The sequence below is a fragment of the Oryzias latipes genome, chromosome 1, assembly GCF_002234675.1.
Source record: "Oryzias latipes chromosome 1, ASM223467v1".
In the NCBI taxonomy this organism is placed as follows: Eukaryota; Metazoa; Chordata; class Actinopteri; order Beloniformes; family Adrianichthyidae; genus Oryzias; species Oryzias latipes.
In genome coordinates, this window is record NC_019859.2 from 10,545,731 (window position 1) to 10,560,901 (window position 15,171).

A 15,171-nucleotide genomic window follows, 5' to 3' on the forward strand; every position below is an offset into this window, starting at 1 on the left:
CTTTCCATGTGATCGGGACTGCTCCAATGGTTCTGCTTGTACTCTACAAAGAAACGAGTCGGCTAACGTTCCATCAAAACAAGAGTTTGCTTTGTGCTACATCTTCTTTTTTGCATCACTTAAATGTGCCCAAGGGAATGCCTTTTAGTTTGTTTATTAGTTTTTTACATTCGCTAATGAATCATCGGCTGCGTTTCTAAAAGATGTGAATACTGCGAATAATGAGCCACTCCGGAAAAAATGTTGTAAAAGCAGATGAGAGACAGCTATTGTGCGGTTTGTTTGATGTGTGTGAGTGTGTGAATGGAGTTACACTTGTGTATTTGTTTGCGCCAGCCTGACCTTGGGGAAACGCTCCTTGTAGACATGGTTCATCATGACGATTTCATTGTCATAGCAGGATGGAGAGCGCCCCGGGCTGAGGAGAGGCAAACACAGACAACAGGAGAGTGATATACAGTACTGACTGAGAAAATCAGCCAGACAGATGGAGAAGAGGCAGTAAACAGGATAAAAACAACAAACCAATTCAGTTGTCTTTTTTTTTCATTTTTAGAGCGATTTCATTGTTTTCCGCAGCCTAAATCTGTAAATTGTGTCATAAGGGAAGGTTCAGATACTGTGATGTTTCAGATGCAAATAACTATCCATCTTCCTCTCCTTAATCTTGGTCTATCTTCACACTGTTTACTCTGAACTGGGTCACAAAAAACTGTAGCACGTATAGCACAGCAAAACTGTGACACCACTCCACCCCCTAAAGCCCGCTGCTGTGAACAGAAGTGTCAAAAGATGACTGAAGTCAGCTCATTTGACCAAAGCATGTCAGACAGGTTGTATTTAAACTTGAATCAATTGTTTTTCTTATCCTATAACAAAAAAAATCTTGTTTGTTATGAAGATTAATCATTAACGTGTAATGTGGTGCCTAGTTAAGCATGTAAAGTCTACCCTCACAGGGTGTTTTGAGAGTTTTCTGTGGGGAATTCTGCTTAAAGAAAAACTGCTGCACCCTGTGGAGTAGAATTAATATGATATAAACCTAAAGCACACGTTACAAATAAAATATTTTATATATTTTGAGGTGAAAAAACATATGATCGAGCATTTATAGTAGAAATGCTTTCTTATGTCTTAGCATCCTTCAGCCAAACCGCACTTTTATCTGGATTTCAGAAGATTTGTGGCTCCAGTTTGCAGCATCAACAGATAATATTACATAAAATAAAAAATGAACACATAAGAACAATTGTACGAAAAACTGTGTGCTTCTCGGATAAAGATCCACTCCGATAAAAATTGCGTTTTTGGTGTTTTTAACATGTTCTTGGGACATTTCTCTAATGATTGAGGCAATATATTAAGAAAAATTTAGCTCATTGCATTTCTGATTTTTTAAAAAAATTTGGTGAATCAGGAGCATAAAAAAATTCAATAGGAAAAAGAGTCTAGCTTCAACGTACAAACTACTATTGCCATGCCAAAAGCTCCCTGCTCCACTTGTTGACAACTAGATCTATGCACGTCTTCGTTTTTTCTCGTCTGAGCTGGCATCTGGCTAAAAACTGGATAGGTCTTTGTTGCACCATTAATGCTAGGTTGGGGGTATGAGAGGCTGTAATCTAGAGGAAAAGAGTCCCAACAGATGGATGACGGGAAGTAAGGCGGGGCTTACTCTCCGCCAATGGTGCCGCCCACCTCCTGGAGGTAAATTTTGAATTGCTGCCCTGCAGAAAACTTACCCTAGAAAATGACAGGTTTTTGGATTTTGGCTAAAACGGCATAATCATAATTAAAAGACCACTGGGAATATTTGTAAAATATATCAAAAGATGATCAGAGTGTAACTATAAAAAATTGTATTAGTGAAAGTTATTTGTGGCTTGAGTTGTTTTCTTTTTTTTTTAGAGGTTGCATTTACCCAAGCACACACATACAGCAGCATGACCAACGGGGGGGGGGGGGGACTCATGACAGTCTCTCATCTCTGGCCCGTGACCTACTGTGGTCTCACCTGAGGCTTCGAGAGCGAGGGCGAACATGCGGTGAGCGGTGCCCTCCGTCATCATCTGTGATGCTCTCTGTGCTGCCAAAGTGCTTGGACAGGAAGTGCAGCTCATCCATTGTGGGTTGGGAGGGCAGCTGATGCAGACGCTCCTGAGATGAACTGGAGGACTGGAGAGACACCAGAGACATGACAAAGAGTAGAAGTTAAAAAGGAACCTGTCCTTTGATTCAGATTTTTGAGCTTTTCATAGAAGCAACAGAAGGGAAAAGAGAAAATAGAGGAAAAGAAGAATGCGTGAGGTGCACTTTGAAGTGAGTGGGTAGTACAAACCAAAACAAAGAAGCTACCAAGTTCAAAGAACTAGAAGGAAAAAGGGAGAGGAGGAGAAACATGGAATAATACCCAGAAGGGGTCTGTGTGGGAGGAAAAAAAAGAATAAAATGAACTAAAAAAACAGCACAAAAAAAGACTGTAGGGTATGAAAGTAAAGTTAAAGTTAACTGCAGCTTTTAGTGTTTGATGTCAGGATAGGTGGTGGTGTTGTTTGGACCTAAACAAAAGGTTTTCCTTCGACAAAGGAATTGGATCGATGGCAATCTCAATGAACACAGTTCCCAATAGGATAAGGTTGGCTTTGGCTTTATAAAAAATCCATTAGAAACTCCATTCGGGTCAAAACCGCTTGCAGGCTGCAGACAAACACTGACATGATGATCTTGGGAAACGTCCTGTCTAAAAAAGTCAATTAAGAAGACCCGTCAGCCCAGATGAAAAACGAGCAAAATGTCAACGGATATGATGATCGTCAGAGCATGAAGAATACTTTGTGTGTGTCTTGCTGTTCTTTTATGCTGTAGCACTGAAAGATTTTGAGTTCACTTAGTTATCTTTAAGTTTATGTCAATTGCTATATGGTCTTACACAGAACAAAAGAAAGACTAAAAAAGTATGTTTTTCATAAAAACGAAACAGTAAGTGAATAGAAGTGTTTTTTTAATGGGGCCTATGTCAGTACATTTGTAAAAATAGCAAAACTGTTAGTAATATACTAATAAATATGTAAATAAAAAAACGAAAAATTAAAATGTTGAAATCCCTATTCAAAACAGATGGTTTCTGGTTCGACTGCCTGACATTCTGATGCAATTTAGTATATTATAGCAATTAGAAGTAACTAATAATGAAAAGAATTTTTTCAGTGCGATGTGGATAAAAATAATCAACATAACACCGACATGCTGATAAATTGGCTAAAGGCTTAAGTGCAAGTATAAGGCGAGTTAACATTTTTAAGGAAGTTAATATATTAGGTTTTGTACTATATTATACCACACAATTGAAACTAGTACATGCATTATTAAATATCTGTAATATGCAAAAAAGGACATGTGTGGTCATGTGCAGAAAATATAAACTCAAAGGCTGGTGTGTCCGGAACCTAATCAAATCAAAATATAAGCAAAAACCATTAGGTTCATAAAAATGTACTTTTAGTAGATCATCAAATCCAGCTGCAGAACCACAAAGTTCTTCATCGGGGTGAGAGAAATTTGTTCTCTTGGTTCTAGCGACCCCATAAAGGAGCAGTGAGCTGCAGTCATAACCACACTCAGGAGCCATTTGGTGGGGTTTAATCAGCCCTTAATGCTGAACGTCAGTGAGGGAAGCATTTTAAACAGTCTTTGGTATGACCAGCCTGTAAATTTGACCCCCCCTCCCCACAGTCTCAGAGCAGATATTCAACCACTGGTTTAGGTTTATTCCTGCTGAGCAGAGTAGAACATAAATGAATAAAACTAACTTTTATTATTTCAAGTGGTTACTTAGTGAACTGAACCTCGCTGAACTGAACCTCGCTGAACTGAACCTCGCTGAACTGAACCTCGCTGTTCAAAGGAACTTTAACCCCTTCACACCACATGTCACTAGTTTGCAATATACCATTAAATCCATTAAACCTTGAACGAAAAAAAAACATTAAACAATTTTTTTTGTATAAGTGGAATTGCATTTATACCCCTGAAGAGGTTAATCTGGAAGTTGAAACTTGTTTATTGGATTCATTTAATTGATTTATGTCTGAATGTGTGATATTACCTTAATTTGGATTAGTGTTCTTTTGTAAATTATAAATGGAAAATGATTTTTTCCTGCAATTATTTCCCTCAGTTATAAACTCAAATAATTACAATCCAACTGTTGTGTTGCAGTGAAGTTACAGTCTTTACGTTTTGCTCTTGAGTCTTTCTTGGCATTCAACTCTAGATACATTTTTATGCTGATTCTGCTGCATTTTTGCATATTCCTACTTTTTGATCATTATTCCGTATGGAATATATATTAAAAAAAAAATCCTCCATTAACTTTTTCTGCACCTCATCTTCTTCCCTTCAGAATGCCAGTGTCCTGGTGTAGCTAATCAGGTGTGTAATGGTGCGTGTAAGGACAAGTGGAGGCAGTGGAAGCTGGGGTAAAGCCGGGTGGGAGGTGGAGAGGAGCACAGAGACTCAAGAGCACTCCTCTTATTTAATGTGTCGACTGTTTTGAAGCTACCAAGGAGAGATGGAAGAGGTGGCCAATGAAAGAAAATATGTGTGAAAAGCATTCAGAATGCAGAGGAGGTGATGTGCTCAGGAGGGCACAGAACACACGGGTTGTGGATTATGAGTCCAAACCTCCACCTAACTATCACACACATTATATTCACAATAGGCAATGAATCAGGGCTTTCTACTAGAAATGTATCTGATGTTCCAAAATTTGACCAAAGCAATCCCTACAGTTGTCTCCGTTGGCGTCAAATCACATTTAATTTCAGCCAACGCCCTTTCATTTGTCTCACTTGGCCGACTAAATCATCTTTCACTTCTTTTCCGAGGAATTATGTGATGGATGGAAAAATAGCTTGTGACATTATGGCAGACACAAAAATTGGGTATGTATAAAATCATTCTTCCATGTAGCATATATTTTTTTTTAAAGACAGAGTTATGACTTGCATATAGATCAGGGGGATCATATCTTAGCAACTGAGAAGTTATATTTAGTTCTGGTGAGCATTTACTTGATAATCAGAGGTATTTTTAAATAACTTGAATGTAGATTTGTGTGCAAGTGTTTGTTAATAGATAAGTGTTTCTCTATTGTAAATGCGTTCCTAGTTGTCTTTAAATTATGATGTACCGTTTTTAGCCAAAAAAAAAAAAAAAAAAAAAAACACTGACAGGAGCAGATGAAAAAATACCATGACAAAGAGAGCCTATATTTGTGATGTAAAATTATGATGGCTGGGCCATAATCTCCATGTTGTAAGGTGTCGGTAACAGGGAGGGCAAAGGGAGCGGGGTTGCTCCATGCCATTGGTCCCGCCCACAACTCAGAGGAGAATTTCGAATGAATACTGCCACTCTGCAGAAACTGTTGTTGTTGATGTTCTGGGTAATAACAGGTTTTTTGGGCTAAAAACAACAAAGTTGTAATTAAAGTGAAAAAAAATTTGAACCCCCTTCATTCTTTTGCACATTGCTGTTTTTCTTCTCTTCTTTTTTCTTTTTCTTTTCTTGGACTGAACTGCTGTAGCAATTGAATTTCCCCAACGTGGGATCAATAAAGAATATCTCTATCTCTAAAAAAGGGTGACCATGGTGCAGGGGTAGGACAGTTGACCTCTGATTCGGTTCCCACCTTACCCCATGTGTCGAAATGTCTTTGGACAAGACACTGGACCCCACGATGCTACTGGTGTTTATAGGTAGGCACCAGTGTTTGGCAGTGGAGCCGCAATCAGTGTGTGTGTGCAAATGGATGAATGCAACTGTGACTGTAAAACTCTTTGGACCTTCAAAGAAGGTAGATAAGCGCTGGATAAGCCTACGATAAAGACCACTGGAAACACTTTCAAAATATCTCAAAAGATGAGAATTTAATAAATCTTTCAAGGTTCTCTTTTATCCAGTTAATGTTGTCTTGAAGTTGAGTCATGAACGTGTTTTGGTTAAAAAAACCCAGACATAATCTGAACGCAAAAGCAAAACACATGTCTTCTTTCTCTTTCGGCTTTTCCCATCAGGGGTCGCCACAGCGAATCATCCTTTTCCACCTCACTCTATCATGAACATCTTCTACCCTAACATTAGCCAACTTCATGTCCTCTGTTAAGACATCCATATATCTCCTCTTTGGCCGTCCTCTTGCCCTCCGGCCAGGCAGCTCCATCTCCAACATCCTTCTACCAATATATCCACTATCCCTCCTCTGAACATGTCCAAACCATCTCAGTCTGGCTTCTCTGACTTTGTCGCTAACACAGGCAACATGAGCCGTCCCTCTGATGTACTCGTTCCTTATCCTGTCTAACCTGGTCACTCCTAAGGAGAACCTCAACATCTTCATCTCTGCTACCTCCATCTCAGCCTCTTGTCTCTGTCTCACTGCTACCGTCTCTAACCCATAGAGCAGAGCTGGTCTCACCACTGTCTTGTACACCTTTCCTTTGAGTCTTGCTGACACTCTTCTGTCACACAACACTCCTGACACTTTCCTCCAACCGCTCCAACCTGCCTGCACTCGCCTCTTCACCTCTTTTCCACACTCCCCATCACACTGAACTGTTGACCCCAAGTACTTAAACTCCTGCACCTTCTTCACCTCAGTCCCCTGTAACCTAACGCTTCTACCTTGATCCCTCTCATTCAGACACATGTATTCTGTCTTACTACGACTGACCTTCATGCCTCTTCTTTCCAGAGCAAACCTCCACCTCTCTAGCTGTTCCTCCACCTGCTCTCTACTCTCACTGCAAATTACAATGTCATCCGCAAACATCATTGTCCAGGGAGATTCCTGTCTTACCTCGTCTGTCAGCCTGTCCATCAGCATAGCAAACAAAAAAGGACTCAAAGCTGATCCTTGGTGTAGTCCCACCTCCACCTTGAACTCCTCTGTCTGACCTACAGCACATCTCACCACCGTCATACTTCTCTCATACATGTCCTGAACTACTCTGACATACTTCTCTGCCACTCCAGACGACCTCATACTGTACCACAGCTCCTCCCTCGGCACCCTGTCATACGCCTTCTCTAAATCTACGAACACACAATGAAGCTCCTTCTGACCTTCTCTGTACTTTTCCATCAACATTCTCAAAGCAAAAATGGCATCAGTGGTGCTCTTACGGGGCATGAAACCATACTGCTGCTCACAGATCTCCACCTTCTTCCTATGCCTGGCTTCCACTACTCTTTCCCACAGCTTCATTGTGTGACTCATCAACTTTATTCCTCTGTAGTTGCTGCAGTTCTGCGTGTCACCCTTGTTCTTAAAGATCGGAACCAGAACGCTTCTCCTCCATTCCTCAGGCATCTTCTCACTCTCTAAAATCCAATTGAACAACCTTGTTAGAAATTCCACTCCTGTCTCTCCTCTCTCCTAAGCACTTTCATACCTCCACAGGTAGGTCATCAGGACCAACGGCCTTTCCGCTCTTCATCCTTTTCAGAGCCTTCCTAACCTCATCCTTTCCAATCTCTGCTACTTCCTGCTCCACAACAACCACATCTTCCTCCCTTCTTTCCCTGTCATTTTCCTCGTTCATCAGCTCCTCAAAATACTCCTTCCATCTTTTCTGTACACTCTCCTGGGTTGTTTGCACCTTTCCGTCTCTGTCCTTAATCACCCTTATCTGTTGCACGTCCTTCCCATCTCTGTCTCTCTGTCTGGCTAGCCTGTACAAGTCCTTCTCTCCTTCCTTTGTGTCTAACCTGTCATATAGCTCATCGTAAGCTTTCTGTTTGGCCTTTGCCACCTCTCTCTTCACTCTACGCTGCGCTTCCTTGTACTCCTGTCTACCTTCCTCAGTCCTTTCTACATCCCACTTCCTTTTAGCCAACCTCTTCCTCTGGACGCATTCCTGTACTTCCTCATTCCACCACCAAGTCTCTTTACCGTCTTTCCTCTTTCCAGATGACACACCTAGCACCTTCCTACCTGTTTCCCTGATAATCTCTGCTGTAGTTTCCCAGTCCTCTGGAAGCTCATCCTGACCACCCAGGACCTGCCTCAACTTCTGCCTAAATTCCTCACAAGTTTCTTCATTCTGTAGCTTCCACCACTTGGTCTTCTTTTCTGTTTTCCCTCTCTTCTTCTTCCTGACCTCCAGAATCATCTTACACACCACCATGCGGTGCTGTCTGGCTACACTCTCTCCTACCACCACTTTGCAGTCATTAACCTCTCTCAAATGACCTCGTCTACATAGGATGTAGTCCACCTGAGTACTCCTACCTCCACTTCTGTATGTCACTCTATGTTCCTCTCTCTTCTGGAAGTAAGTGTTGACTACAGCCATTTCCATCCTCTTCGCAAAGTCCACCACCATCTGTCCCTCCAGATTCCTTTCCTTCACACCAAACCTGCCCATCACCTCCTCATCACCTCTGTTGCCCTCACCAACATGCCCATTAAAGTCTGCTCCAATAACAACTCTCTCTCCTCTGGGAAAACTCTCTATGACCTCATCCAACTCACTCCAGAATCTCTCTTTCACTTCTAACTCACAGCCAACCTGTGGCGCATACCCACTGACTACATTCACCATCACCCCTTCAATTTCTAACTTTAGGCTCATCATCCTGTCTGAGACTCTTTTCACCTCTAGAACACTGTTTACAAACTCCCCCTTCAGAATCACTCCTACCCCGTTTCTCTTCCTATCAACACCATGATAGAACAGTTTGTATCCTCCTCCAATACTACGTGCCTTGCTGCCCTTCCACCTTGTCTCCTGCACACACAGTACATCTACCTTCCTTCTCTCCATCATGTCTGCCAGCTCTCTGCCTTTCCCTGTCATTGTGCCAACGTTAAGAGTCCCTATTCTCAAACCTATGTTCCTGCCTTTTCCCTTCTCTCTCTGGCCACGGACCCTTCTGCCTCCCCTCTTTCTTCGACCAACAGTAGTCAAATTTCCACCGACACCCTGTGGGTTAACAGCATCGGTGGCGGTCGTTGTTAACCCGGGCCTCGACCGATCCGGTATGTCTAAAGTGTTGTGGATGATTCGCATGGTTATTTTGGCAATTTTTACGCCGGATGCCCTTCCTGACGCAACCCTCTCTATTTATCCGGGCTTGGGACCGGCACAGAAGTAACTGGCTTGCAACCCCTGTGGCTAGAAAGCAAAACACATGTACATTACTAAAATAAAAATGCTTCAGCAAATTTTGCACAAAAAAACCTACAAATCTTTACAATTTTATGGACTTTATGGATACATTATGGGACACGTTATAAATAAAAAACAATCAATTTATCACTGTTCAACTACAGAATCCTGTAGGAGACAGAGATTAATCTGATTTTTGGGGTGTGTTTTGGCAAGAGTCTAGTGGGACAAAAGGTATCATAATACACACGTCACGGTACAAGATATATCCCGATACATCCCAAGACCGTACCAGAGCCAATATTTCACTATATTTTCTAATTTTTTTCTAGGCATGATTTAGGGAAATCTTTGAATATTAATACACCTTTCACATGTATAAAATTTACGCAAGCAAAATCCAATTTTTTAACACTGAATGTTGTCTGATTTTCACAACGAGAAATTTTTCAGCGTAGGAAAAACTCCACAAAGATTAAATGTTCCTTAACCTGTAATGTTACATACTTATGATGCTGTTTATTTTATAAGCTCCTCGTGCTGCACGTCTGCACAGCCTCACTTATTCTTATGTGAGCCCACCATGAAGGACTAAAATCTGTGTTTTTATAAGGTACCGGTGCCAACTTGGCACATCGGTTTGGTACCCATACTTAGTTAAAACTGACTTGTATCATTTTGCCTTGCAACAATAACTGCGAGGCTCGTGAGTCGCGGTGTAGAGCTGCTGAAAGAGGCTCGGTGTGATGTGCAACCGGTTGGGGGTTTAAGTGTAAAAAGAAGGTAAGATTCTGAGCTACATGTTTGCTTATTAATAATTATGTAAATACAGTCTTGGCAGGATTTTAAATCAATTGAAGTTTCACCAAATGAAATATCGCGATATTTTACAGAATCGATTTTTTTTCACCACTACTTTATGTTTTTTTTCTTAATGTAACAAGATGAATCAAAAATTCACAAACTATAGGTAAGTGGATGGACCTGGTTTTGTGACTTCTTATACTTACTGTTGAACTGGGAGTATTGGTGCCATAACCCGAGGAAGGCAGAGAAGCCAAAGACCATCGACGACCATCCGCCCTGATGAGAGAAGTGGAAAAATAATGTTATACTCAATGTTAGATGCAGAAAAATAATCTTACATTTGATTCTACTAATGTTTGGCTTCAAATGTAGAAATCATAGAAACGCAATGACACCAACTTCTATTCCTTTTAATCTGCTTGCACTTTGCTTCTCTCATTGCTTTTCCCCCTTTGTGGCCTCCTCCAAGTCTGACACTTAGTATGAGTGAGTGATGAGGGACACAGTCCTGGCACCTCTGCTGATTCAAACTGTGTCCGCCTGCTGTCATGCCTCTGTCACGCGTCTGTCACACTGCCGCGGTGGGAGCAGGCCAAGACAAAGGCAGATTTCTTTTTGCATGTACGTGTGACTGAGTGTCTCCTGATAGGTTCGGCTGTGTTTTTGTGCCAAAAAAAAAAAAAATCTAACAACAGTTTTACTCAGCTAACGCAACCTGACTTTCTACTGAGATAAATTTAACGTATTGTTTAAAAAATGAATAAAAAAAGATTCCAACCTGCGAGAAGAAGCAAAGGAGAAGTGAGCCGGTCCACTTGGGGAGAAGTTGCGTGGACTGTCCAGAGGACTGTTTCCTGATATTAAAAAAAAATCATTTTGTTTAAGGCATCTGTTGTGTATCTAGTAAAATAAACTTTACATTAATTCAGAGATAAACACATACAAGCACATATTTGCACCTTAAATGAAAACTGAACAAAAGCACAATTTCATTCACAGCAACACCTACTTTCAGGACACCTACAGAAACTGTGCATCAGCATCGGTCCATCTGCTTGTAGCAATGGAAGTGAGTGTTAATGACTGAGTGTAATGAGTCTTGATGAGGCGCCTCGTGCTTCGATTTTCTTTGGAGAAACTACAAGCAGTTAATGCTTGTTAAAGGGACAATACAGAAACCTGAAGAAACATTTTTATTCTTTGTGGGGGTCTAAGGATACAAATACTTATTGAACAATCGATCTAGTACTGAGAGTAACAACATTATCAGTTGAAAACCATAGATTGGTAGTTGGTAAAAAGATATTAAATTAATAAGGAAGTAAATAATCAATTTCTGATAAACTGTCAGCTTCTCTTCCTGTTGTTCTTTCTGTCTTTGCGTTTATATGAACATGTGTTGCAAACAAAAACAGTCCAATCACAAACTTGCTTCTTTCAAGTCAGGACCAACTGAAGGTGAACCACATTGAGGGATGTGTGTTGTGTTCACTGAACATATGATGACCTTTTTTTTCACAAAACTTTACTAAATTTGGGATACAAGTTGAGAAAATAATTTAAGTTGTACTGTCTAAGGCAATATGTAATTGGAACAATAAATATGACATCTGATAAACTTTTTGCCAGAATCAGTAAAAAGAAAAGCATAATAATAAAAAAATGTGCTTCTTTTTTTTAATGTTCATGTATGTAACACTGACCTATGTGTCCAGGCAGAGGAGAGTGTGGCCTTGGCAATGTGGGCGATGTACTGGTCAGGATGAGGCTCTTTCTGTTACTGGTTCTGCAGCTGGAACATCAATGAGAACAAACAAGACCTTAGCATTTGTCTTCTTGCTATCAATCCAGAGACAACGACTGTGAGAGTGCACTCTTCATGTCGGGTACACGATGATGCAGAACTTCATTGACATCTCCAATGTTTGTAGCAGAAAGCAACAAAGCATCAAAGATTTGTAATTTTTCAAAGTCCAGCCCTGTGACAGCACTGTCATGGATTATTGTGGCAAGAATGATGGGGCAGAACCGAAGGGAGAAAAACAGGAGTATAGATCATAATAAAGACTATTGATTTTTAAATATTTTATGTGCTGCTGTCGAAGCCACCAATGAATGTACAAAATGCTTAGCGACATGCAGAACCTAGCCCCTGACATAAACAGGACAATGAGATATTCAGGTGATGTTTTCATGAGCATATTGGAATTGCTCTCTTGCTTTTAACACCCATGTGCCTGATGGGAGTGTCTGTCAGAGAGGCTTTAGAGCAGAAAAAAATAGAAAGAAGCGGGCAGCAGAAACTTTGCATTCCATTGCATCAGACAGCATGGAGTGCTTTAAAATCTGTGCAGCATTTTTTAGTAAACCACAGCACCCACATATAAAACTGCACATTTGTTGATTACAGCACCTCGTATAATTAAAACCCTCTACCTATTATTTGCATTTAGGTCTGGCAGTCATCTTTCTATTCCCCCCCCCCCACACACACACACACACACACACACACACATTTTTTTGATGTGGCTTTTCCAGCACTCTGAAGCATCAACTCTAGGAGGATTTCATTGGTGGCAGCATGCCTCTGTGGGCACCAGCTGAGAGGGAGCTTGAACTCAGTTTAGCAGAGCAGAACAGGAACATATTGAAATATTTAGAGGAAAAGCATTAAGCTTTGGACAGAGGGAGGAAATGTCTTCACACTATTCTTTACTTCAGCTCTTCAGCTTCAAATGAGAAAAGAGGGGTGGAGGTGGAGTGAGGGTGTAGCAAAGGGGGCAAGGAGTTTACTCTTTTTTAGTGTCATCACTAACATTGCACTAGAAAAAATCCTGAATTCCGCCTCCTAAAAATGGGTAACTTGTGGTAGAAATAATCTCTTTTAGTGAATTAAAAAAACAGAATAGCTTGTTATTTTTAAATTAAAGAAAATATAACCTTAAATATGCTAAAGAAATATTTTGTTGGAGGAGTTCTTTGTTTCTAATAAATTTAGTTTTTTCTTTGTTAATTAAGCAAAAAACATGATTCAAATCTTTTTTCATTTCATTTCATTTGCTTTTTATCAGTGAAAGCCAGTTTTTACTAAAATAAAGTCATTCTATTTGATATGTAAAGAAAGAAAAGTCAACTTGGCTCAAAGACAGACTGAGGAAAATTGTCTTTATAACAAATTCTTGTCGCGTTTTTCTGATTATGGAAGACATTTATAAAGAAAACTAAGCTCAAAATTGTATTTCTGAGTATTTCTTTATTAAAGTTGTTGTGAATCAGCAGCAGACAAAAATATGCCTGAAAAAGCCTATTTTGGATCTAGAATGTACACTGGGCAGACTGGAAGAGGAAAGGAGGGGGAAGTTTCTCCATACCAACAATCCTGCCCACAATTCAGAGGTGAATTTCTAATGAACTACAGCCGCTCTGCAGAAACTATGTCCTAGAAAACAGCAGAGATTTTTCAAATTATGGCTCAAAACAGCATAGTTATAATCAAAGACCACTGAAACTAACTCAACTCACCACAAAACGTAAAAGACGACAACACAAAGATAAGGTAAAAACACAAGATAGAAAGAAAATAAAGTCAATAAATTATAAAAGCAATAAACTAAAAATAACGCAGCAAGAGTCTCATGTTGCTTTAAACGGGGACGGCCATTTAAGATCATTTGGTCTAAACACTAGTACTTCTGTTGTATCTTCATTAAAACTCAGGAAACCTAGGGCCAAACAATCCTTTACATCAGAGAGACATGATACAAGCAGATTAGTAGAAAAAAGGTTCTTTCAAGTTTTTTGCATTGTGATATTAGGAAGTTAACTTGAAATGACCCACTTTTAACTCAAGAAAATATATTTTTAGCAAAACTGCAGCTGAATCAAAACCCTATGTAATCATAGTATGATTTATATAGTAAAGGTATCACTAAAAAAGAAAAAATCTTGCCTTTGATTAAATGCAATGTCAATATAGGAAACATTTAAATTATAAGTGGTTTGTCTAACCTTAAAATATATTTTTTCCATGACTTTTTTCAGTTATTTGAATTTTGTGCTATGACACCATGTTCATCCAATTTCACTCTCATTCATGTCCTCCTTCCACTAAATGAATGGTTTATATTCTGAGGAACTGAAAGAACTGAAGTCAAAAGCATTCTTCTCCCCCGATCCTCGGTATTACAGTTCAGGCTGAAATGTTAAAACCTTTAATCTAATCATGTCTTAAAGCTAGAGTTCCCCTTTGATTTACAATGCTGTTATCTCAAATGAAAAGGAAATTTTGCCTGAAGCATTTGAACTGTAACAAAGGCTAAAGAGGATCCCTGCTCCTTATTTCATTCCAGCTGCTAGTTCCACAAATTATTGTTCAACTTCATTTATTCCAGGAGTCTTGTGTGTGGTCTAGCACAGCAGAGCTGATCTACACCAATAGAATACATTTTTTCTTCATTTGCATTTGCATCTGCTTCGCTCAGAATATTTATCCAGGACCTAAAGAAAATGTTTTCAGGTCACACCACACTGCTATTTTCTCTGTTTCAAGAACAAAAACTGAGCAGCACAGAATCACATATCTGTGACTGCAGCAACACATGGCACACTAACTGGAAGAGAGTCGAGGTAAACAAGCGAAAGCATGACTCCAGCTTATTCATTTGCAAAACTGCCATCCTGTACTGGCATCCTTTCTCTGACTATGACTCATCCCACATTCTCCTTCTGGAAGCCTATTTTTTTACCCTTATATACACAAAAACAGGGAGAAATTCCTTTTTCCCCCCACTAAACTAAGAAGAGCCAGACCATGGTGAGTTTAGGGATAACGTTTGATACAAAACAATGATCTGTAAATATATAGAGAGCTGGGTATTTCCATATATAAAAGAGAAATTATCCAAAACTAATGAAAACTAATGTGAGGTTGCAAATAAACAATGTAGCTGAATTCTGCACCTACAAAGACGTGATGAGACCGATTTTCAGTTTTCGCTCCATGTAACTGTAATCATTCTGAAGGCTCAGCACCATGGACAGTGCCAAAGCGAGGTTGTTGCTTGAAAAGCATGGCTTTTTAAAGCTTTGAATATACAAACAATGATCTGGGAAGACATAGAGTATTTCCATAGCAATCAGATAACTCATCTTAAACAGATGAAAATCAGTGCACATGAACAGTTTAGTGATA

The 15,171-nt window shown here is 39.8% G+C and overlaps 1 protein-coding gene across 2 annotated transcripts in view; it reads right to left on the minus strand.

The window, feature by feature from the left end:
* Positions 1-15,171, minus strand: part of LOC101162504 (microtubule-associated serine/threonine-protein kinase 1) — an 87,825-nt gene that overhangs the window by 34,511 nt on the left and 38,143 nt on the right. For both annotated transcript variants that reach the window (XM_023955759.1, XM_023955762.1), the window contains 5 exons: positions 11,684-11,772; positions 10,759-10,834; positions 10,184-10,256; positions 2,015-2,175; positions 343-418 (listed from right to left, as the gene is read on the minus strand). In XM_023955759.1, coding sequence (XP_023811527.1) covers positions 343-418; positions 2,015-2,175; positions 10,184-10,256; positions 10,759-10,834; positions 11,684-11,772 — 475 coding nt within the window. The remainder of the gene's footprint in view (positions 1-342; positions 419-2,014; positions 2,176-10,183; positions 10,257-10,758; positions 10,835-11,683; positions 11,773-15,171) is intronic.